Here is a 25,985-nt window from a genome sequence, read left to right as displayed (position 1 = left end):
GGTGAAAGCAATACCTCTGAAAAATGTAACTTCCTTGACAGAAATGCTATTATTGTTGAAATATGTGACTAAATGTTACACAGTAAAAACATTTTCCCACTTGAATTAATTACATTTGACTGTATCCTGTTCTCTCTCTCTCCTCCACCCCAATTTTCCAAGGCAAAAGCTTTTTGTCCAGCCATATAGGCCTTCTACCCCTAAGCTGATATGAAATTTAGTAAGCCTCATTTATCCTGAAATTTATAATTCAACAGATGCTTTTGCTTTTGCTTGTGCCTGATTGCAACTACAAACACAGGGAAATAATGGTTTATATTGCTGGAATGGAGGAAACAAAATCTCTTAGTATTTACTGGGGAGGGAGGGAGGGAGGGAGGGAGGGGGAGAGGGAGAGGGAGAGAGAGAGAGAGAGATGAGATGAGAAACAGACCCAAATCCCAAATCCCTCTTCTTGAGCACTATGCTATGAATGACTCCAAAATACACAAACGCACAAATTTCAGCCTTGATGCAACTTTGACAGCACAACAGTAGTGTGACATAATACAATTTTTTTTTAAATGAAAGCATTCTGACTAATCTATACGAATTAACAGATGTCCTTTGGAAAGTGTATGAAACAAAGAAATGCAGATGCGAACATCACCCACGTCCAAATTAGCTGATTGCTGGGATCCTTTTAAGACCCATCTGAGCTTGGCTCTAACCTCAAGTCTACCTTTCAACTTGCAAATGACAGTGTCACCAAACACTGTCCTTCCATCAATCATGACAGGCCATGAATATACAAAAGGCAGCTGAGAAGCCAGTTACCTCCTGCAGTTCCACTTGGCCTAATTATCCAAGCCCTTTTTGTTACTGTCAGGAATGGTGCACACCCAGTCAGCTGCTGGGCAGCCTCAGGCCTCATCAAGGGAGGGGTATGTGGACCAACACACTCATAGATGCCGAATGCAATTCCGGTGTAAGTACCAAATGTTATAGTTTCTATTCATCACAAAGGAGGGGAAATATCTCCCCCTCTGTCTTTCAAAGTGCTCATCAGTTCCCATTTTCAGAAACCACCCACATGCCCCCCGAGACACTGTCATTTTGCAGTGTTCATGGCCAGCTGAGTGATTCAATATCCACCCTGATGTGCTGTTTAACGTCATAAGAAAAGTCCAGCTGGATTGCACCATCATCCTTTCTCCTCCACACTGGTCAACCACTCCACACTGGTATTCAATAGAATATTGCTCCTAAACATAAAGATTGAATGTTAACAACTTTAAACAACTAAAACACAAACAAGGTTGTCTTCATGGGAAGGCCATTGTTCATTCTCAAAGTAGGCCTTTCTGTGGCAGATAGAACTCTATTCCCATTACCTTCCTGGATCCTATGCACATTCGATTTCTGTAGAGTTGTCCCTAGCAGTATTTGTAACTGAGCTTCTGAGCTCTAGATTAACCATCTGTAGTAACCAATGTCAAACTGCAAAAGGAGGATTCAGTTTTTTTAAAAGGTTCAAAAGGAGAACTAGGAGCTCTGCTATGAACTGAGGCTTGAAGTATGCAACATCTATTTTCATATACTGTATATAGGATGAATCTGCTTAACAGTTACAATACATCAAAGGGGCACAATGGATAGGACAACAACATGTCTCACTTTTAATTATGCAAGTATGATTCTTAAAGCAACATCTTTTAAACTGCAGGATATAAAACTAAAGCTAGAACAGGGGTAGCCAATATAGTGCCTTCCATATGTTGTTGGTCTCCACCTCCCACTAGAAAGCATGATGAATGCTCAGAGGTGATAGGAGATAGAGTCCAGGAATTCTTAGGGGCACCATGCTGGATACTTCTTGACTATCAACTTAGTAATGGACACACTAGTTTAATTACTATATTCTCAGAAACAATCCAAGACTTGATAATATTAATTACCATCTAACATGCAGAACAGTATTCAGTGCTTTTATGTACACAATGGACAAATAATATGAAGCATCACTGAAATGTAACATTAAATATTTACAGACTATTTAAACTGAAGGGAATATTTTAAAATCTTAGGACATTTTAGTGACCCTCTTATAATAAAGGCCAGGAATAGGCACAATATTTTATAAAATGAACAAATGTGTGCAACTGAATTGTTTTCTGTGTCATTTCTTTTAGATTGTGAGCCTGAAGGCAAGGACTATCTCTATCATTGATATTTAAAAGCACTCTGGAAACCTTTTTCTGCTAAAAAGTGGGGTAAAATTGTTCTTAATAAATAATAAATAATAAAATAAAATTAACTTTACTATCAAGGCAACCTCCATAAATTTGCCTGAAAATGAATTCATGCTTGCAAATCAATGGATAGGAACAACTACTGCAGCAGAGGTAACTTGGGGGAGGGAGGCTAATAGGTGAACAAACAAGTGGATAACTAGGATGGGGGGAAGCTGTGTTTCACGTGTTATGAAATATTATTCTTAAAACAGAAATATTTCCTGTTATTTTTGAGAATGGGTGATCAGGCAAGGTTTCAAATGGGCTTTTGCTTACTACCAACACCCTTCTCGTGGCTAGCCCCTCTCCCCAATAGTACACAGGAGATCCTACACCTGGCACACATTGCCAGATTCATGTCAGGGTTGTTTTTTTCAAGTTCTGGAGCTACCAAATTATCCAAACATTACTTTACCGCTTATTCTAAGTGGAAGTGGGAAGGCTGCAATAATTCTCTTTTCATTTCATTTAATTTCGTCTGTTAGTTTTTTTGCTTAAATATCTATTTTCCCTGTTTCTTTGGCTATTTGTTACCCTACATTTGCAGAAAGTCACACATTAGGAATGCACTGCATCTTGCAGAGTAAGAAAAACAAAGTTGCCATAAATTGACCTGAAAACCTATGTATGCTGAATGTCATTTTAAATACCTGCTTGAAAGTCACCCCTGGCCCAACATTTAGGCAGACAACATTCATCGATGTAATTTATTCATGCCCCCTCCCTTAAGCCCACAGACACATTTATATGCCAGACGTAGAACCACCCCTTTTCCATCTGGCCCCTCCCTTTCTGCATAATGTGTAATTAAGAATTGCCAAGCAACATGACAAGAGCAGCAACTTGATATATGACAAAAGCAAGCCTTTTATAGCAGAAAGAGCAAGGTAGGAACCTCAAAACTACAGAAAGGACAACTACTTCAGCAACCAAGATAAGCAATAGAAAAGTGATTTTACAAAGAGACAGAAGCAGCAGGTTGTTGAAGTATAGTTGTGTGGAGGCAAACAGAAACCATGTCCTACACTGCAAAAGAAAGCCATAGATCCTTTTGTAAGATAGAGTGAGGGTAGAGAATAAGAGTGGAATTGCTATAATTTTGAACTCACAAAATTAAACTTATATAACCAATTCGCATGAACTTGACTTTATGGGCATAATTTTAATCCTGACATATGTTGCTTCATTTTTACACAACAGAATCAAATATACATACAGATATGTTTGAACTTGTACAAATTTTACTGAAATAATTCACATTCAGGACAAACATACTAGAAGTTACAAACATGAGCAAACAAGCAAGCCTGCAACAAATAAATATCCAGGCCAACTTTCATTTCCATGTGTATTGCATCCCCCTTGCCCTTCAAAAGTATAACATTATGAAAGCAAAACTTCAGGGCATAATAGAAGGACTCAAGAATCACAAGTGTAAAGTACTTCTCACTTTCAGTTGTATCCAGGTGGAGGGCACAGAAGTATATAACGTGAGGTCAGTTTTATTTCAGATCAGTAAAAAACACTGGCAGGAAATAATTTCACAGTTTTGACCCATATTTGGAGTGCTATGTGCAGCATATAATTAGTTGAATCCACTCCATTTTGGTGAAGGTGTCTAGTTGAGGTGACTTTTTAAAAGGATTAGATAAATTCATAGAGAATAAGGCTATCAATGGCTACTAGTCATGAAGACTATATGGAACCTCCATGTACAGAGGCAGTGGGTTGTATCCAATGTTATTTCAATCAGGCCCATTGAAATGAATGGATATGACAAACTTAGCTCCATTAATTTCAATGGGACTACTTTAAGTAGAATTTAGTTGGATGCAATCCAATATACCTCTAAGTACCAGTCACTGGGGAACAGTGAGAGAGGGCTATTGATTCTTAGTCCTGTTTATGGGTTTCCTGCTGGCCACCATGGGAAACACAATGCTGGACTAGGTGGACTGTTGGCCTGATCCAGTGGGGCCCTTTTGGTGCTTTGAGGTCTTTGCTTTAATGAAGCTGCAACATATGCACCTTGTTTATATATTTATGGCATTTATACAGAGACTTTCAGCATTTCTCCCCCAAAGTGGTTCACAACAGATAACAATAAAACTACAGAAGAATAACAAAACACAAAGCAACCACCATTAACAGCCACAAAGACAGAGAGCAGCACCAGAAGCTCCCAGGTCCTCTTAGCATGCAGGGATGAGAAACTCCTCTGATCAGCATTGTGATGAGCAACTACTTGTCACAGTAGTTTGTACTGACCTAAATTGCAACAACCTTTTGGTAGACATGCCACACATATAATCCAAAATCTGAGACAGTGCCATATATACAGCATATTTGCAGCAATGGTCCAAAGCTATTTGGTGTACTCTTGCCTCTAGTTTACTTTGTCCAGTCTCTCAGGCCTTCATACTCTTGTCCAGAAGTTTTACATATTCATTCATTCATTCATTCATTCATTCATTCATTTTTGTAATATTTTAATATTCAGTACTGCTCATCCAGGCCAACCAACATACAAGAAAATGGTGGAGTGGTCACCCTGTTCTACAGCTGAACCCACTAAGTGCTGAAGACCATTGTATTATAATAATTGAACTAAGCATGTTTTTTCCTTGTAATCTACAAATGTTTGAAATCCAAATCTAGATCGGAAAAATATAACTCATTCCTGCTACATTGTTTTGTTTTGTTTTGTTTTGTTTTGTTTAATCAACCAGGTCCACATCTGTACTAAAAAGAAAAAGAAAAGGAGCTATCCACCACTCCCCAATTCTGCTTTTAAAACAAATCTAGAAGTTGACCATTTCTCTAGTAAAATGTTCTAAAAGGACATTGCATCAGCAAGTTTATTTTAAAAACCTCTGAAAAGAAACAGCTGAAAAACCAAAGCGTGCTTTCTAGATTGCAACGGAGGGTTAAGTGGGTCGCAGATCTACAGGAGTGTATTCAAAGCAACACTCTGCCTTCGATAATTTAGAGACAGCCACGATAACCAGTATTGGTACATGACAGTCATATGAAATAATAAACCTTGCTAGCTATAAACATTACCAAATTCTGACACTATTGATTTATTATGTCTAACAGTGACATCAAAACCGAACAACTGACAGAAACAATGTTACAGCTTTAAGAGCAGTTTGTCAACGATTAATTCTGCCAAACGGGGTTTAGTTTTTATGCTGGGACTGCTTGTCTAGCAGTTGTCAATCCAAGCAAAAATTACTACTGCCACACGTCTGCTCACGCCAGCCCGAGGCGCCGCTCGCCTAGCCCTCATTACCCCTATTCACTGCAAATAGAGATGCAGGGCCAGTCCCTTTTTAATATGCACGTTAATTATGCAAATTATTAATTGGGCTCGTGCTGAAGGACTTGCATTTGTGCCCAGGCTGGAGTCAATAATGGCAGCGTGGCAGCATTTCGAGCCTGACCTGTGACAGAAATAAAGCTGGGCTGAGAAGCGGCATTTTCTACGGCTCCACTCCAAGCCGCAGCTTCTCCCTTTATAGGGCATCCCTGGAAGGCTTCAAGACAGGCTGTGCTCCTCACAGAACATTCACAGCTCTATCCGAAATCTCATTATTAATCCAACCTGTTTAGTGTCATTAATACTTCTCTGCTGTGTGGCCCTTCACAAAGAATAGAATTCTATCAACACACACACACTGGATCTGCCTCTTTGCTAACTCACTGCACCCCTCACCCCCACCCCCAATCTTACCACATATTTTTATGGTCCTTCCAGTAGGACTGTTGTTTTTGTCCTATTTATATTACAGTGTCAATAAAAAGTGTATGACACAATATTATATGCTGTAAATTTGTTTGATTCCACCCCCTTTAAATCAAATAGATTTAAACCCGCAAAAGATAGAGAGGGTAAAGCTATAAGGCTTTTCCAATTAAAATTTACAGCAGACAATGTTGTAAATTTTATACAGTTGTAATGCTTGCTGCAGTTGTACTGAAATGGGAACTATTGATCAGTCTGATTTCCCAGGGTACATGGCAGGGAGGGGCAAGGGGGGAATACAAGGTAATGCGCAAGCAAGAAACAAAACTTTCATTTGGAAAGCTTTCTATTATACTTTACTGCCCTCATTTGGTTCCTGACCCATCTCTTTAAGCAGAACAAACAAGGTCAATGCCTCTACCCGCAGGAGCAACACTCACCACTACAGGCAGCCAACAACTCCACACCTGTCTCTTCTTTCAGAACAATGAGTTTCTGGTGCATTTCTTGTAAGGTTTATGCTAAATAACTCAAAGGTCTCTGAAGGAAGATTCTAAAGCAGGAGTCAGCAACCTTTTTCAGCCGTGGGCCAGTCCACCGTCCCTCAGACCATGTGGTGGGCCGCACTATATTCTGAGGGCGGGGAATGAATGAATTCCTATGCCACACAAATAACCCAGAGATGCATTTTAAATAAAAGCACACATTCTACTCATGTAAAAACACGCTTAATCCGGCTGTCTGTGGGCGGGATTAAGAAGGCAATTGGGCTGGATCCGGCCCCCGGGCCTTAGATTGCCTACCCCTGTTCTAAAGCTTTCTGACCACAGTTCCACTAGTCCTATGCCTAGAAAGCATGGATCCGAGCATTTTTCTGCTTGTTCTGTGCTTTCTAGGCATAGATTTGAGTGGCTTTCTGTTTGCCCCACCACATTCCCTGTAAAACTCACTCTTTAGCACTGAATCAGAGCAAATGTCAGTCCACAAAAAACTTGATTGACATTTTCTCCAATTCAGCGCTAAAAATCAGATTTTTCTGGGGGGGAGCAGCAGGACAAGTGGAAGTCTAGATGAGCCCTAACTCAGAAGAAACTGGGCCTTAAAAGATGCAGTAATGAGCTCCACATTAGATACCTTGGAGAAACATCTATACAGTAGTGCTAAGCAAGCCTTTTCTACTTCTAACATACGGTAACTTACAAAGCAACAGACACAATGTAAATTATGAAATATTCTTCCCATGGTCATCTAGTCCGTCCTTTTGCCTCAATACAACTATCATCATACTTTACTCTGGAATATATGTTTTACTTTGTGTCAGTCCTTGAGCTGGTTCTGTTCAACCTCCTCTCTCAGCCCAGATCCTCATATTATAACCAAGTTCCTCTTCATTATAGTTCAGTTATTTTGCACAATTATGGGCAATAAGTTGCTAAGAATGCAAACTAACAATGAGGAGCAAAAGTAACACATGTAATTCCTAACAGATGTACCAACCTGCAATGGACGTTGCTCAAAATGGTGCCCCTCTCCAGAATTTCAAGGGAAGAGAATATGGCTTATGGAAAAGGAAAACCAATACTCCATGGTCAGAAAATACTAAATCAAATCAACTGAAAGCAAAATATGTTTGGCACGATCAATGTTACTTGTAGGTTTTGACTATCTCATTAATAAATCCATCATGCAAAAACGTGCCTGTGTTTTCCTCATTACTTTGTCAGATAGCTGCCACAAATCCCACCACACCATCTGCAGAAGCTGTTAACAGTCCACACAAAAGACAAGACATTGCCACCCATGTGGCTTAGGCTCCTACATTTTAACTGGGAGTCCAATAGTAGAAAAAACTATATTGGAGCCCAGTCAGGCATATTATTGCAGGCATTTTCAGTTGTATTCATGGATGAAATAAGCGCATGCTTTCCATTGTGTGTGTGTGCAGATTTAATCCCTTCATTGATTGGGAAGAGCCCCAACATGGAATACTCCCTTACATGCATCGGAGCACATGCACACATAGATATCTGAATCAGGCTGACATGCAGATAAAAACAGGCAGCACATAGTGGCTGGGACAAAAGTACTTGGGATGGTGGTGCCAATGGAATGGATGGGACATCTGTGAAGGCTGAATGCAATCTTTCCGACCACAGGAAAAAGCACATGGAGAGTAATTATAAATTATTAGTAATAATTATTAGTAATAATAAATTTAATATTAATATTACCAACAATAAAGCACATTTTTATAGTGAGCTCCTGAGTTTTCAAGAATTTTCACATCCTTTCAGCAACCCCATAAGGTAGGCCCAGTATCATTATTCACAAAGATTTCAAGGACTTCCAGTAAGCAGCTATAAATTGCCTCACTGTTCTCAAAATAATTCCATGTCTTCCTCTGTGGCTATCCCCCTTAAATATTCTCAAAGTGCTATACAGTATTTGGAGATCACAGAATCTAAGAGCTGGAGGATATTTCCAGTACCACTTGTCAAAGGAGCTGTGCAGGATCCAAATATATGGAAGATAACTGCTCTCACAGTCTGGCATCTCCAGCATCTGTCCTGAACATTACAGGGTTTTCTGAGACGAGTGCGAATCCTGCAGATCTATCCTTACCCACTGATAATCCCATCAACTGCTAGCTCCTCTTCCCTTCTCTCCAGTCATTCTTCTTAATCCTACTTGTAGGCTGCCTCTGTCTAGCCCAAGCACCCTTAATTTATAAAGGTAACCCTTTTGGCTGTATTATATCTTGGTTGTCTTGGCTAATTAACATCCTATACCTTTTGAATGTGTTTGTAGGAAGGGGTGGGGGAGAGGTTTATTTGCTTATGTTTATATTATTTTTAATTATGTATTTGGAGTTGTTTATCTTGTATTTATATGTTGTGAACTGCCCTGAGATCTATGGATGAAGGGTTGTATACAAATTGAAATAATAGTAGTAGTAGTAGTAGTAGTAGTAGTAGTAGTAATAATAATAATACAGTAGTAATAATAATGTAAAGAACGTAAGAAGAGCCCTGCTGCAGCAGATCCAAAGACTACATTCCTACAATCTTGATTCCTATATTGGCCAGGGAGATGTTTATAAGAAACCCACAAGCATGACATGAGTACAATAGTCCTCTCCTACTTTGCTCCCAGGAACAATGAACTAATCAGAGGCAATGAGCCTCTGATCCTGGAGGTGTTATATAATCACTACGCCTAGTAGCTACTGAAAGCCTTAGCCTTCACAGAAACATCTAATCCCCCTTTGAAAGCTATTGAAACTGATGGCTGGCATCATCATATCATGCATCTAGGTGTTTTGCAATTGAAATACATGCTGTGAAGAAAAATTATTTTATTCTAACCATCTTGGATGTCACACCATTCAGCTCCATAGTTTCTTTCTGGGTTCAAGTATTAGGAGAAAGCAAGGCCAAGGTTGAGAGAATACTAGTCTGCTACACAATATATACAGGTGAGTTTTTATCTGGTAGCTCCTCAACACACACTTAGCTTCTACCTGGCAGCACCTCCGTGTAGTATGAGAGCTTCCAGCAGATGCTGCTATTTTAAAGACTCTTCAGAAGCTCCAAGAACTAGAAACTTATTTCTGGTCAAATGAAGCATGTTGTCCTCAGGAATTTGACTTCCGTGATCCACAGTACGATGGCAGCCACATGATAAACCAGCATGCCTGGCACACAGCCCACAAAGCAAAGGCATCCTGAAGAGCACCGAGTGCCCATCATTAACAAGCTATGTTCCTGGAAAGCAGCAATTTCAAACACACACACACACACACACACACACACACACACACACACACACACAAACACACCATAATCTAAACAGCTTTCTAGGGATGTAATATGCCCAGAATTAACCTACTGAAAATGAAAGTGTATTTAAACAAAAAGCAACACAGTCTATTGTTAAGATGAAAGGAGACACAGCCAAACAATGAGTAAATCCAATAATGAGAAAAATATAACAAAAGGCCCAGGATCCCAGCATCTGGCACAAGATACACTTTGTTGTAAACTGAATAGCAGTTTCCAAAACTGCTCCAAGCATCGTTCCTTTGCCAAGGCAGTAAACAGCTTTTATCAGCAATAATGATGGCATAATCCCAGCTAAAAAGGAAAGTAACATATGGCAGAAGCCCTACAAATACCATCCCAACAAAGTAGGGGGCATTTTTATTAAGGCGACCACTTGCAGAAAAACCTGCCAGATGACTTCTCTCTCCTCTCACCCTCCCCTCATTTTTTTTTATAAAAAAAAGGTTATCATCTTCGCTGTTTGAGCTAAATGTGGCATTAGGGAGTTTTAAACTAATGAGTTCATTTTTCTAGGAGGAGGGGGGAAAGAGGGTGAAGGGAGAGAGAGAGAGAGAGAGAGAGAGAGAGAGAGAGAGAGAGATTTCCCTGGATCTGACAGATGACAAGGAAACCTACATAGTCTTGTGAAATGCATGTGCATGTTTGCACATGTTTAACACAGTTTTGGTGAAAGCTGTGTAATATTTAACCTGAATAATGGGTTGAATGTATGTCTTTTTGGACAAACAAGAGGGGAAAGACAGATAAGCATCATATTTAAGTGTTTAAAGACAACACACTGAAGATGTTGCTTAAGACTCACTATGCTTTACTTCAAACCCTCCCCCCCCCCTTTTAAAAAAGGATGGACCCCAAATGTGTCTGGGATGAAGGTCGTGATTTTCTAGTAGACTTGTAAAATGTGCCGTGTCAGAATAATGCTTTTAATAGTCAATTTGTGCCCCTTATTTTCCTATAAACATTACCTCTGACCCCAAGTGCTATCACTACAGTGGCACCTCTGGTTACGAACGCTTCCAGTTAAGAACGCCTCAGGTTAAGAGCTCCGCTAACCTGAAAGCTGCCCCTGGTTGCGAACTTTGCCCCAGGATGTGAACAGAAATCTTGAGCCAGAGACACGCGCGTAGCAGGAGGCCCCGTTAGCGAAAGCACGCCTCAGGATAAGAACAATTTCAGCTTAAGAACGGACCTCTGGAATGAATTACAGTGGTGCCTCGCAAGACGAAATTAATCCGTTCCACGAGTCTCTTTGTCTAGCGGTTTTTTCGTCTTGCGAAGCAACCCTATTAGCGGATTAGCGGATTAGCGCTATTAGCGGTTTAGCAGCTATTAAAGGCTTAGCGGCTAAAAGGCTATTAGCGGCTTAGCGGCTTAGAAAAAGGGGAGGGAGCGAAAAAAATTGCAAGACTCGCAAGACTTTTTCGTTTTGCAAAGCAAGCCCATAGGGAAATTCGTCTTGCGAAGCACATCGAAAAGCGGAAAACCCTTTCGTCTAGCGGGTTTTTCATCTTTTGAGGCATTCGTCTTGCGGGGCACCACTGTAAGTTCATAACCAGAGGTATCACTGTATTTTAGACCTCCACACTCAGCATGCCATGATTTGGAAATATTATGGTTTCCTAATTAACATGCTAATTATTTTGCACTATACATTTGCTATGTTGTTGAACAAACATACAGCACAAACTGGTGTTTACCCCAATGAAGAAAGCAAGGAAAGTGTGCACTAATTTCCCCACCTACCCCCACCCCTTGACATCTTTACCGATAATATTTTTTCCAGACTGAAAAGTGTATCTACGAGCTGCTCTTGCTGATGCGCACTGCAGTTTACCACGGTGTCTATATTTCTGTTGTCAGATTTTATAGTATCTTCCTTCATTAAACCTATCAAGTTTTCCTTTTGATCATGCAACCAAGGCTAGAAGACAGATATCTTCCTGGAACAGAGCAGTCTGCCAAGTCTTCCTCAAGACCAGCTTTAACCTCCCTATTGATTTTTTCAACACTGCAGCCATTCATTGTTTGTGACATTTGGCTGTCGGCTCTTTAACACCCTTCAACCAAATCAATTTCATATTTTTGTCAATGCTCTGCAAGGAGGATAGTGAGCAAAATGGGAAGAGACTTTTAGCTTGATTTAGAATGTTGATTTTTGTGCACTAGTTTTGTTTTGACTTTGTTTTTTCATCACCAATTTTTACAAGCCATATTAAGTTAACGCAACATTGTTTTCCTAAGTATACTGAATACTAAAGGAAAGAGGGAGGAGAGGAGATTACTGTAACTACCATTGTGTTCCTGCAAACTAATATGTACACGAGACAAAATGCTTGTCAATTAAAATTGTTTTAAACTAAATCCCAGGCCAATTTAATTTAAATACTGAGTTGATTTTAAATCAGAAGTATGTGTATGTGTGTATATATATAAAATTTGTGCCTGGAAAGGGGTGGGAAGAGAGTATCAATGAGGGAAGGGGTAACCTCTGTCATCATTTCTAGAGCTAGTCCAGTGGAAAGAGCTCTGGTTTTCAGCCCTGAAAGCTAACAACCCCCATTCCAGCTGTATAGTTAACCTTTTGTACATCAGTTATACTGGATGTGAATTTGCTTCCAGGCCCAATTCAAAATGCTGCTTTTAACTTTTAAAGCCCTGCATTTTGGGGAAAATGGAATGTGAATATATAAATAAACAAAATACAGGTATTCAACAATGTCACCACAACATACGATAGGCATGGAGCTTACCAGCAAAAACTGGCCAAGCTATGCTAAAACAACAACATACAAGTGCAGGAGATAGCGCTAGAGTGAACACAGAGGAATAGTCTGGCACCAAAAAGATTATTTAGCCCTCCTTTAAGTGAGATGGCCAGAATGCCCTACTTTACAGACAATGTTTCTGTGTTTGAATATGTCCTTTATTTGAAGGGCTATTCCTTCCAAGTCTGCTTTGAAGAGAAAAAGAGAGCAGAAGCCTCAGTGTGGCCCATCAGCAGTTAGCATCTGGACAGCAGACCAAGCAGACACACAGGCCAACTGGTCACAGTCTTCCCCATAAATGTGAGATGCTTGGCATGACCACTTGCCAGCTCAGTTGCTAGAGGATGAGACTCAGAGCTGTGGGTTCAAACACCACATCGGGTGAAAGATTCCTGCATTGCAGAGGGTTGGACTGGATGATGCTTGTGGTCCCTACCAACTCTATGAGTCCATGATTCCATGCAATTATAATTATTATGTCTAAATTTTAATCTAGACATATAATTACTATATGCAAATACAAGTTTCTTCTATTCTCTGTAATCTATGTCTACAAGGCTCTCTATCAAAACCATCACATCACAAGTGTCTTGGGAGTTGAGCATAAACTAGTATGCTTAGCATAAACTAGTATGCTAAGAGCAAAGTTTTCCTAGTAGCACATAGTATTTGCTCCCAAGCATGCAGCAGGGTGCCAAATCTTCCACATCCTTGTCAGCAGAGAAAGAATTGATTGGCCTTAATCATGTTTCTCAACCCAGCAAATATTCCATAAATGCACAATGTCATTCCACCCTGCATCTTGCAAGCAAAAGTAGTTTAGGTTCAACAAGACCCATAAACCACCCCTGGAGCACATACCATTTATTCATCAGAACCTGAGGATGCATGCATATCTGGAGGGTGGCATGACAAGGCAAAATATAGGAATATCAACACACCTTAAATGGTGTTATATGGTACACCTTTTCTGCTTGGTATACAAAAGTTTATAGACCCAACACCAAAGTGAAATCTCTGAATTCACAAATCTACTCACTCTCCCTTGCTGTCCCCATATGCCTGGAATTATACAGTGGTACCTTGGTTTACGAACTTAATCTGTTCCGAAAGTCCATTCTTAAACCAAAGTGTTCTTAAACCAAGGTGTGCTTTCCCATAGCAGCGGGGGACTCAATTTACAAACACACTCAACAGGAAGCCTCACATGTTCTTATTCCAAGTTCACAAACCAAAACACCTACTTCTGGGTTTGCAGCGTTCTTAAACCAAGTTGTTCATAAACTAAGCTGTTCTTAAACCAAGGTACCACTGTATCTCTCAGAACACCTACAACATGCTGCCTTCCCCACACCCCACTACTTTAAATCTGAAATGAAAACCTCCCTACCTCTTATGCAAAGCCCTTAATCCTCACCCTGCCCCACAACAGAAACAAAACTAAGCACTTGTAACTCCATTTGCTCAAATTCATCCCTTCTCAGTCTGAATTTAGATGGCAAGCTCTTCAAGGGCAGGGATCTCTTATGTTTACAATACTCAGTAAAGAGCAACACACATGGTGAACATTTTATAAATATATTTATAGAAATTATTTCATCTTTCACTGCAAATGGCTCAAGATGGCTTTCAAATAGAAAACACAGTTCTAAACAGCCATAAACAGCAAAACAGCAAATAAAAATATAAAGCCAGCCACTAAATAAACAGGACAACACTGTGTTACAATATTAAGTATAGGTACACACACAAAGCCCACACACATAATGAAACATGCATTAAAATATAAGCTGAAGACTTCTCCAGTTTGATGCATGAAGAACAGTTCTCTCTGCTTTGAAGGAAAAAACTTGTTAAAAGATTTGCGTTTCTGCAAGTATTTGCAGAACACACAAAGACCACATCAACACTGACTGCTTTGGTTTCTAAGAACTATTAACCAGCACCCAAATTCATAAAACACATAAATACTACAAAAAAATCTTTTTCAGGACTTGACCATTGGTTCACCTTAGTCTTCAGGACTTGACCATTGGTTCACCTTAGTGAAGGTTCTGCAATCATTGTTTTTCAGTGTGAGGTTTCACCAAAATTGCCAGAAACCATCCCTGTGACATGTACCTCTTTCTTTAGGGTGTGTCAAGTAATTCCAAAGACCTCTGAGCAAACTCTTATCACCAAGATGGTCAGTTGCCCTCTACACATCTGCACATTACATGAATGGCTTCCAACAAGCTTTCAGGTTCTCTCTATTTAGGAACCAAACCTTTAACCCACCCTATTTCCTACTGTCTTTTTGTTTTTACGGTCATCCCAGACTGGGTGCTTTTTATTTGCTGGTGTGCTGTGCATCATGTAATTGATGCAGTAATAGTACAATAGTGGTGGATTGACCACCCACATATCATTTCACTTTATTAGCAATCCATTTACCGTAAACAGTAACTTAAATAAAAGGTACCAATACCAAAACTACATCAAAATCAAAATCAGGAGTAGGTCAGCAATAAAAACACCATTGTCAGTGACGTTAACCCTTCCCAGAAACTCTTGCCCCAATGAGGCAGTTGCGAGGACTGAAGGTCCCTGTCTTCCCCCTGCTAAGGCTCCTCTCCTGGTCCCTCCCCCAACAGCCTAAGACTCTTGTCACCTTGTGTCTCAGTGCTCCATACTCTTCATTTATCTGCATGTTCTAGATGACTAGGGGGAAGGGAAGCCGGTTGCAGCAGGAAGGGTAAACTCCCTGGCTTCTTCAGCAGCCTGCTTCATCCCTGTCTCTTGGCCCACTTCCTCTTCTGCTTCTGAGCCTGGACTGCTCTCTGCCCAGCTTCTTCCTGCTCACTAAACCCTGTTGCCTCTTCAGCTTCCAGCACCTCCTCCTCCCAATCTGCTCCCTTTTCTCCTTCTGACCACACATCACCGTCCCACCACCAATCCCCTAGCTCTGAGCCCCTGTGGGTTCACTTGGGGATTCCTCAGTGGTCCCTCCCACTACTCCTCTGCATCCAGCCAATCCATGACACACAGGGTGTAAGTTCCATCATTATGGTGCTATTACTGAGAAACCTCTGCCGCTTGAACCCATTTGTGAATGGAGAGAGCAGAGAATAAGGTCTCAGAGACTGAACTTAAAAGGTGGGCAGGTTCGTCTTGGAGCAAGCGAACAAGAATGGAAAGAGAAAATGCTGCCCTATTTCAAAGCTGCCCAAGTCAAAACACCTCTTTACTTTCCATGTTAAAAAAAAGAAGAAATCTTACAAAACCCATGAAGTACCATTTACTTTCTTCTTGAAACCATTCTAGTGCTTCATCATCTTCTGTAGGAGATATGGAATACATCAATGAAAGCCAGCCCTTTTCCCACTGAAAATCACCAAGCAGCTGATGAAAGCAGTCTTCAAATTGCTGGGAAGCAGCAGCAGCAGCTGGGCCCTCTCATCAAAATATATTTAGAGATTTTTAAAAGATCATCTCAACGGACTGCTGAGCCTGGCATCCCTTTTAGAGCCAGGAGGCAAAATCTGAGGTGTTAAGGAAGGAGAAGGGGAGATGGAAAACTCCCCCTTTTAAAGTTGGGAGTTTATATTTTAATAGTGTTCTATTAAAATGAGAATTTCAGGAATGCTCTCGGTGTTTACATCAAGGCTCTTTACAGCAAATCCAGTCGTGTGGTGTGTGTGTGTGTGTGTGTGTGTGTGTGTGTGTGTGATAAATAAAAACACAAACATTCATCCATAGAACAGAACCATTAAAAAGGCAGATTAATAGCCTGACAGTTCGAACAGCTTCTCTGGAGCCATTAGGCACCATGGTGCAAATACGTACTCCGGGCATTTCTGAAAAGAGCATTAATGGCATGATGGACTGTAACCACCGCACTCCCATACACCTGGATTTATGCTGTTTATTTGGAATGCCTATACGCACCATATGCTCAGCAAATATTTTTATGGAAGCAGTTACTGAGTGTAAGGATCACACAGCTGGTACAGGCTTCCTGCCCCAGGGAGAGAAGAAAGGGAGGCACAACTATCTTTCAAGATTGAGGAAGGGTATGATTAAAAAAAAGCCATGCATGTTTAGGATAAGAAAGTAGACCTTCAGCTGCCCAGCACAAGGAATGGAAATGCAACTCTTTTAGCAAAAACAGCACAGATCACCTGGGGTGGTGGGGTGGGGATGTCCTTCAGAGTTGCTCCTGAACTATTTTTAAACAGCTGATAAAATTGGAGAGGCTTGTATTTAAACTATGCCAGCCTCAAGGACATGAAGGACAGTGATTGCAGAAAGTGACACACAGGGATGTGTGTGTGGAAAGCAGAGTGAAGGCACAAGATATCCACTCCATATTTGACCCAGAGCACTGACTGCTACTGAGTTCTGTAACACAACACATGTGTTCCATGCCATAGGCTAAAACTTATAGAAGGGCTTACAAACAGGAATTGTGGGGTGTGCAATATCAGTGTAGGAAGGCTAGGCTGCTAGAGTCCAGACTTGGGGTAGTGTGACCAACTGCACTCCAGAAGAAAAATTATGTACCTCAAGTCCAATTGAAAGTACATTGGGATAGCAGAGGGAGGAATTCCTGCTTCTGCTTTTCAGAGCCAAGCCAACTAACTAGCAGCTGTCTTTAGAAGTTTGCACTCAAACTGCTTTCCTCAAAGCATGTTAAATGCTACCTTATCATCCCTACATACCTCCTCTTTCACAACTCCCATCATTCCTGTTCATCAACTATGCAGGTTGAGGTTAATGGAAATTGGAGTCCTAATGACATATGGAAGGCCACAGGTTTCCTATTCCCACACTTCGGCTGCAAAAACGGGAAATCTGATAGCTTGTTTAATTAATATGTATATACTATGTCATCTGCAAAGTAGCAGTTGGTAGTGCATCTACCAATGTAAAAACCATTAAAAAGTAATCTTAAAAATCACCCACCCAATATGGTGTTGTTGTTTTTAATTGATAACATTCCCAGGGTAAGGTGAAGGTAAAGAACCCCTGGATGGTTAAGTCCAGTCAAAGCTGACTATGGAGTGCGGCACTCATCTCTGCTTTCAGGCCGAGGGAGCCGGCATTTGTACACAGACAGCTCTTTCCAGGTCATGTGGCCATCATGACTAAACCACTTCTGGCACAACGGAGGACTGTGATGAATGCCAGAGTGCACAGAAACACCATTTACCTTCCCGCTGCAGTGGTACCTATTTATCTACTTGCACTGGTATGCTTTCAAACTGCTAGGGTATCGGAGGTGATGCTCTGATTGAAGACAAAAAGTGCTCAATGGCACTTAAAAACCAATAGATCTATAGTGGCATAAGCTTTTGTTTACTAGACCCCAATTGTCAGGTATTCTTGTGCCTACAAACTTAACTACATAAGAATTACTTGAATCCAAAACAAAAGGGTTGTTTCTGAATTAGCAGAAAAGCATCATGTGGCAATATGTGATGCCAAATGCAGAGAGGTTCATTTATTTGCTCAAGACTTTGTACAACCACTTTTCAAAGCCTTTTATGGCCCACTATTTTCATATGCTACAGTCTGGATCTTCCTTAATCGCCATGTCATAATATAATGCAGCCCTTGATGTTATTTGCTGCACTACAAGAAGACTTCCACTAGCTTGAACAAAAATTCAAATGTACATAAGGTGAAATGGCATTTTCTCATAGTCCTGTGAATCAAAGCCAACACCTATACTTGAGTGTTAGTAACCCCGTCCAGTCTATAAAAGTAACACTGAGCAGAAACTCAGGAAGAAGTGAGATGCATGCTTATATTCCCTTCTCAGCATCTGTAAACTCCCTTTTCACTTACTTTCACATGGAGAGAAGAAAAATGCTTCTTCAAATGTTTTTATATGGATAGTTTTTAAGACAGACAGATGCTTTCTAGGTACATGACATAAAGCTGTATAAAAGCAAATCTGCCCTGGACATCCTAGCCATACTGAAAATATTGCAGCTGCCAGCTTTTTTTTTTTTGTTTTTCTTTTTTCTTTTTGGCCTGTTCTGTGTAAGATGTGCTCTTAAAGACTCTGTGCTAATATCCAGGTGTCCTAGCCATTTTTCCTGTCCTGCCTTCTTCTGAACTCTGCTTCTAAAAATGGAAGTAATTTTTGACTTGCCCTTATTTATTTCTGGCATCTGATTTCAAGCAAGTGATCGAGTTTCAGACCACTTATTCCGAATCAAATAAAGAAGATAAGAAATATTTATCTGCACAGGACCCCTAAACTTACAACCCACTCAGGAACACAAACAGATTACAGAATTTCTGAAAGTTAAATAAAAAAATGAACTTACTGAATCCAGCTATTTTGAAGAAGGGACCGCTTATTTATGTATCATTTTAAGAGGAAATTGAGAGGCCATTAGGCAGCTCAAGATCACACTTGCTCACACTACCTAGTTTTGCATCATCCTTGCTGCCAAGGAGGAACCAATGACCAGCCTGGATGGAATCAACACATAAGGTTCTTCCCAGAGAGCCTCACATGGGGGAGCAGTTCATGACACAAAGTGAACTCTACTCCCCATGTACTAAGAACTATGGACACTTCCCCTTAAAGATGCATGGGGGGAAATGGCTGACTTCCCCACCCTGTGTGTATGGTTTCTCCATGCTAGAAGATAATATATGCAGGGTCTATACATGCAACAGTCTCTGCAGGGGGGAAATGTCTAAGAGTTTGGTCTGGCACAAGTCCTTCTGTGCACAAAATACAGGCTCCTCTATATATTAGTAACTGATTAAAGAGCAGGAAGCAGACACTAGGAATAAATGGCAATTCTCACAGTGAGGATGTAAAAAGTGTGGTCTCACAAGGATCTGTGTAAGGACCAGTGTCTTTTATCTTGCTCATAAATGACCTAGGATTAGGGGTGAGTAGTGAATTGGACAGGTTTACTGATGACACCAAATTATTTAGAGTGATAAGATAAAAAAAGTAATTGCAAGGAGCTTCAAAAGGATCTCTCAAAACTGCATGAATAGACATTAAAATGGCAAATGCAATTAAATATAAGGAAGTATAAAGTGGCACATATTGGGCAAAAAATCCTAACCGTGTATGTACCTTGGGTTACATACGCTTCAGGTTACAGACTCCGCTAACCCAGAAATAGTACCTCGGGTTAAGAACTTTGCTTCAGGATGAGAACAGAAATCCTGCTCCGGCGGCGTTGCAGCAGTGGGAGGCCCCATTAGCTAAAGTGGTGCTTCAGGTTAAGAACAGTTTCAGGTTCAGAACAGACCTGCGGAACAATTAAGTACTTAACCTGAGGTACCACTGTACTGATGGGGTCTGAGGTGGCAGTGACAAAGCTATGAAAGGGGTTCATACTAGGGGTCATTAAGAAAGGAATCAAACAATAAAACTGATAATATTGTAATACTTTTATACAAAGTGATTGTATAACCACACTTGGAATGCCCCATAGTATAGGATCTGGTTGATACTAAGGGAAACAGCATGCTAGACTAGATGAGCTTTCGGACCACTCCAACAGGACTATTTTTATGTTCATATATAAGAAAAAAAACTAGCAGCTTGAAAAATGTTAAAGGTATGTGCTGTGTCCATTATATGAGTACCCAGGGGCCCTTGTTGGTGCTACCATTCCAGGCTTAGGATCTAAGTACATCTAGAGGTCTTCAAAATGACACACCCAGCCATACTGGTTTAGGCAAAACGTACACCAAAGTCAACAAAAACAAAAACATGACAGTGTACAAGGAGGGAAATGGAAGCATTTCTAAACTGGCCTAAGAACATGAGAGCTTTCTGGATCAGGCCAGTGGTCCATCTAGTCCAATATCCTGTTCTCACAATGGCTAACAAAATGTCAATGGCCAGGCCTTCTTAAAAGGAATACAAAGCAAATTACATATATCTTCCTTATATGCTTTGGGGATCAGAAATATCCTACCAGGGTACAAGGCAGAGAAAACCAAAATGTGTGTATGGCTTTGTCTTTAAGTACATGGTGCTGCCCTGGCTTGCTACCCCCCCCCCCACAGCCCCCAGAGCAATGAGGGATGCTCTGTTATTACAAGCTCAGGATATTCTATTATTCCACAATGTGATTCCCCTCCAATGTCCTCTATCCTTAACATTTTTGAAAAACAGACTGCCTGTTTGATGCTGTCTTTGCCTCAAAATAGTCTGCTCTTGTTTACCCAGGAGTAGAGCTTCAAATATTATATTCTCACATTTTCAAATCACTGTAGACACCTGAGACAAAAAGTGTCCCCAAAGCTGCCTGCACAGGCTACATGCTGGTCACTCTTTCTTGTCAAGACTGATTTATTGCCTCCTTGCTGTTCAATTTCACATTTTGTCCTCATCATATCCGTGCCTCATGATCATTCCAGGCTGACCCTTGTAGGGCAGGCAAGGAATATTGATAAAACAATTATCTGTTAGCCGTTCATTTGATTTTCCATTTCAATTACGGATTGCACGAGGCAAAAGGAAAAAGATTGCATCATTGATTTTTCCCTACCTTACAACAGTAAAGAGTTGCTTTGATGGTTGTAAAATGAATGCTACTCAACCATGCTTTTAAAGGTCATATGGTTTCATTTTACTGTATTTTTTAAAAAATTAAAAGCCCCCAAATATACAACTGTTAAGGGTCAGAACTGGGTCAGCAGATGGGACAACTGGATAATTTTCTCAAAGTTGTTTCTTAAAAGCTTTTTCTCACTGCTTGAATGAGGGTGGAAACCCATGAATTTGCTCTGATATGGTTACAATTAATATGATTTATTTTCACCTTTCCAAAACTCTGCTGAATTATTTTCAGTAATTATGGAGAAATGGTCTGAAGGCGCCATCTCTGAAGCTGAGCAGATCTAGGACTAGCCAGTTTTCTGGATAGGAGACTGGCCCGTGTATGCTGCTCTGTGGTCCTTGGAGGGAGGCCAGGACACAAAGTGAGTGAGCTATGATAATCTATTCCCATAAACAAAAAAATAAGTAAAAATTAGTGGTGTTACTCACAGTGGCTGGAAATATCCCCAATGAAAACTAGGGATAAAAGAGGCAAGACATAGCCTAAACGGCTACAAAGTGAAAGCTTGCTAGGGTAATTACCTCAAGAAAGCTTAGAGCTACTGCTACTGTTTTTGCAGCTGTCAACTGAGAAGGGAAGCACTCATCCTGCTACCTTGAGGCATGCACAGAGAATCACAGAGCTCTTCCTAGGGAGTAGCAGGACAGCCTGCTCCTTAGCTCTTCCAGAGTTGTATTCTACATGTCCAAAGAACTGCTTGCTGGACTACACTGAGGTCACAAAGAAGTAAACAAAAGTAACATGCAAATAAGTATCATGTATGCAAGTGTTCCAAGGTTACCTGCAAGATACTTCACTGTGCATACAGCTAGAGAGATATTGAGCACACTACAACTGGAAAGTGATACTGAGTTCAATTAGATTGCCCTATGTTGGCTCAAAATGAATAAAATAAATAAAACCTGCAGCAGCTACGTATGCTTTGAGGTTTTTCTTTAGTCCATGCCATCTACAGTGCACCAAAGAGACTATTATCCCTTGCTAAATATAACTATGTTAAAATTTCACCTGAGAGGATGATAATGTGCTCTCACTAGCCAGTGATCCAGGACGGTCACACATTTAAACAGAAATGGTGCTCAACCTACTACACTTCATTACGGTTCAGCGCTTGGTACAGCTCTAGTGGGATTTTCACATGGTCGACCTTAAGAAAAGTTCAGCCTTTGATCAAGGTTTAGAGCTCCTGGAACAGCAGTGGTAACACGAAAGCGTTTCCATTTTCTGTGCCATAAGGTGCCTCTGTTGATCTCCTTAAAGCCCTAGAGTTTTCTTCCAAGCCTGGATTACGCTCAGCAATTAAGGTAATGAACTAGCTGAGGTAACAAGGCATAATGATCTCTTTTGTCCTTTGAATTCTTATGAACTTCCCTTGTTCACAATGAGGAAAAGCCAAACATGCTAGATGCAGTTTAAAGCTATGGGTGGTGTTGTGTGGTTTTTTGTTTTGTTTTTTAAAAAGGGAGAGACAGATTACTTCCATTATGCCTTCATGGTTTGACGTTTTTAATTTAAAACACCTGTAATATTTAAGCACACCAAAATACTCACACTCTGAGTATGCTAGCTTACATTCTTGTAATATTTTGACACGTTGCAAGTTATTATTTTAATGCCTGAAAAGATAATGTGATGAATCCACTGAAAATACATCAAAATATATGTATGTGGGCCTGTGTCTCACTTTTTAGTTCCAAAACAGTGAATTCTTACAAAATAAATACCCAAAGCGTACAACAGAGCAGGCGTGCACAGCTAAGAATGATTGAGACTGCACAGAGGAAGAACAATAATGAGAAGACCACAAGCACATTTACTGCAATCCACTAAGTGTTGCTTCTGCGCAATCTCCGTTCATTTCAAGAGGGGGCGATGCTGGAGAAACGCATGGCAGCACTCAGTGGGCTGCAAACATTTTCTGTCTGTCCACAGCAGAACTTTGACATCAAATCAACTCTTCGTCATTAATGTGCTTTTTCTAGAGAAGAATCAGTTCCGAACAGAGATATCCAAATAGAAGAAGGTCCACTTCAAGATTTTATTTACTTATTTGGAAGCAGCTGGCCTACTATTTATTCTATTTTTTTTTTACTTCCCCACCCCCCTTTTTTTGCATGCTATAAACCTTTTTCCTGTGCTTTGCAGAATCCACTGCACTCTGATCTTTCATCTTAACACATTCCCAGCCCCAAATTTCACTTCAATCTCACCTCATCTCTCCATACTACATTAACCCCTGGCAATTGCCTTCCAAATGACCCCATTAAGCTGTAATTGCCTCAGCAGGCCTGCACTTTCGCTTGTAATTCTGTACCTCTCATCTCCCAGACGTTCTCTCAGCATCATTTCATGTTCTGGCTCCCTTCACCGAGCTCAGCTTATGACCTCGCTGCACCGTGGCCGAAATGACTACTAAAAGCATCACGGAGACGGAATTCCATTACTTATTTTTTTAAAAGTTCTCCCATGCCCCTAATGTAATATTCTTTGGGGACTGTTGTCAAGGATACCAAGCACCAGCCATTAAGACCTTTTGTTTCCCCAAGGCATTTTGTCTTTTATTAATAAATAAATAAAGATAAAGGGAAGCTCATTCTCTCTCCCCACCACCACCCTGGAAACACAGCCTGTGTATTCTATCTGAGACGCTGCAGACTGGGAGTCACACATGTAAGGAAAGGACAAGCATGTTTCAGGCTATAAAGTCATCATTTAAAAACAACAAGATTTTCAAAAGGGCATTTATTTGCAATTAACTGCACATATTCTACCATTGTGCCTGCAATGAATAGAGAGGCTCAGATCTACACAGGCACAGATGAAGGCAGCAGGGGTTTCAAGAAAGCAGGGGATAATGAGAATGAAACCCATCCTCCTTCCGACCAAAGAAAATGAAGAATTTGTCAACAGGAATCCCCAAAACTGGCACAAGAGGAATGCAAACTGCAAATTCTCCAACGAAGGTTGAAGGTTCTACCATGCCAACCACATTGCAGAATCATTCAGGTGATACATTTCAGGATGAGAATCAATTGGTACATGACCTACAAATAGCAAGATTTTATTATTGTGCCCCAGAAACTGAAATTCTGAAGACCCTCATCCTCTTCTGGAACCATTATAGTAACTGCAGATTACCAAATTAGTGACAGAACCATCTTCTGCACATGTGTGAAAACAGACACACTTGTACATACTTCTGCTTATGCATTTCCAAATTGCAGCAGGCACTCCCCAAATTTATTCATATTGGCATTTTGTTTGCCAACAGCAATCAGGCAAGTACCCCAGTGAAACGAGGAAGAGTGATGGCAGTATTCACTCCCTTCCACTAGCTCTTTGCTCTTAAACTCAACAGATATTTGCTCATGCTCAGAACCCAACTCATGGCCACTAGACACTGACTTTCTATGTTTTTGGCCTTCTAATATAACACACAGCTTGGCTCATTTGCTTGAGTTGCAGAGTCACTCCATCCACAGGGTTTTCTGGCAAGAAATTTCTTTAATCAATTTGCCACATGCCACAGGTGGAGAATAATTTTAAATGTTATGGATAGATGACATGGAAGGGCAGTTTGGGCTGTCAAGACAGGTGCCTTTTGGAGATAACCATTCTCTATAGATTTTATCAATGTTTAAACAAGACTTAAAAAAGAAGAAGTAAAGAACAACAATCCATTAACAGTATCCTAACCCATTTATTTTTATCTGACTTTTTCTAAAAGATCATGTGTTATGCATCATTATGAAATTCTGTAGCAATTTTTACATGGGTTATTTCCACATTCAGAGATGCCCCTACCAAAAAACAGAGTTGCTTTAGACTTAGAAGACATAAAAAGATTCACAAAGGTGGTGGTTGATGCATCTTGCAATGATAAGGCCAAGTCATAAAAAACAGGAAATCTTGGCAAGGGGGGAGGGGACACGTGGGAAGAATTAACTGAAAACCAAAGATAAACTAGGGGTATGATGGAAGAGCACACACAGTAACTGGTACTAATGTTGCAAGAGGAGCACTGCAGAACCTGGGAGCAAAGATCTACCTCCCTTCTTAGAAATGCTTCAAATGCATCACCACCACACCTGGGACAGAACTCTAGTTTCCATTCTACCTATCCCACAATGCAGAAATTCAATCCATCACTGAGATGAAAAAATTGGGGTAGGGGAAGAGGATGATGGTAATATTGCTTGCCATGCCTGGCTCCTCAGTTTCACCAAGGCATCTGTCTGATGGCTGTCAGCTAGCAAAAAGAGAAAATTAATAAGTGTAGAATAGATGCCACAGAAAGCACTTTAAGTGGATGGAACTGAATAGGTAAGGTGTAGTATGGGTCTTTGGGGGGGGGAGTACACGCACATTTTTAATGCTATGTGAAGTATGTTGTAGGCCAGAAGTAGACAATCTGGTGCCTTCCATGTGTTGTTGTACTACCACCATCCCCAGTCAGCATGGCCAAAGGTCAGGAGATATAGTTGGCTACTTCTGCTGTGCATTGTGATAGTAGCCAGATGGAATTCTGTATTGCAATTTAATAGTTCAAGAACAAAGGAAAGTTTGCAGCTTAGTGCTACTGCTTGAGGTGGAGTGAGGTAGGGTCAGTGGTGCTTTTAATTTTTTTTATTCATCTTCCGTTGTAATTTTTTGACAAAGACTTTTGACAAAGTCCCCCACGATATTCTCGTGAGGAATCTGGTAAAATATGGGTTGAACGATGTAACTGTTAGGTGGATTTGTAGCTGGTTGACTGACTGAACCCA

At 40.6% G+C, this 25,985-nt stretch overlaps 1 protein-coding gene across 10 annotated transcripts in view; it reads right to left on the bottom strand.

Moving 5' to 3' along the window:
- The window catches only part of PBX3 (PBX homeobox 3), a 240,123-nt gene that overhangs the window by 125,746 nt on the left and 88,392 nt on the right, over window positions 1–25,985 (bottom strand). Inside the window, exon 1 of one of the 10 annotated variants that reach the window (XM_082207746.1) lies at window positions 23,534–23,555. The exons of the other annotated variants lie outside the window; for them this stretch is intronic. Within the exon in view, the coding sequence (XP_082063872.1) occupies window positions 23,534–23,540 (7 nt within the window). The 5' untranslated portion in view covers window positions 23,541–23,555. Of the gene's footprint in view, window positions 1–23,533; window positions 23,556–25,985 lie in introns of those variants that run through there. 10 annotated transcript variants of the gene reach the window in all.

This window comes from Podarcis vaucheri (genome assembly GCF_965113315.1).
Source record: "Podarcis vaucheri genome assembly, chromosome: Z".
Classification (NCBI taxonomy): domain Eukaryota; kingdom Metazoa; phylum Chordata; class Lepidosauria; order Squamata; family Lacertidae; genus Podarcis; species Podarcis vaucheri.
This window is presented reverse-complemented; position numbering and strand designations above follow the sequence as displayed.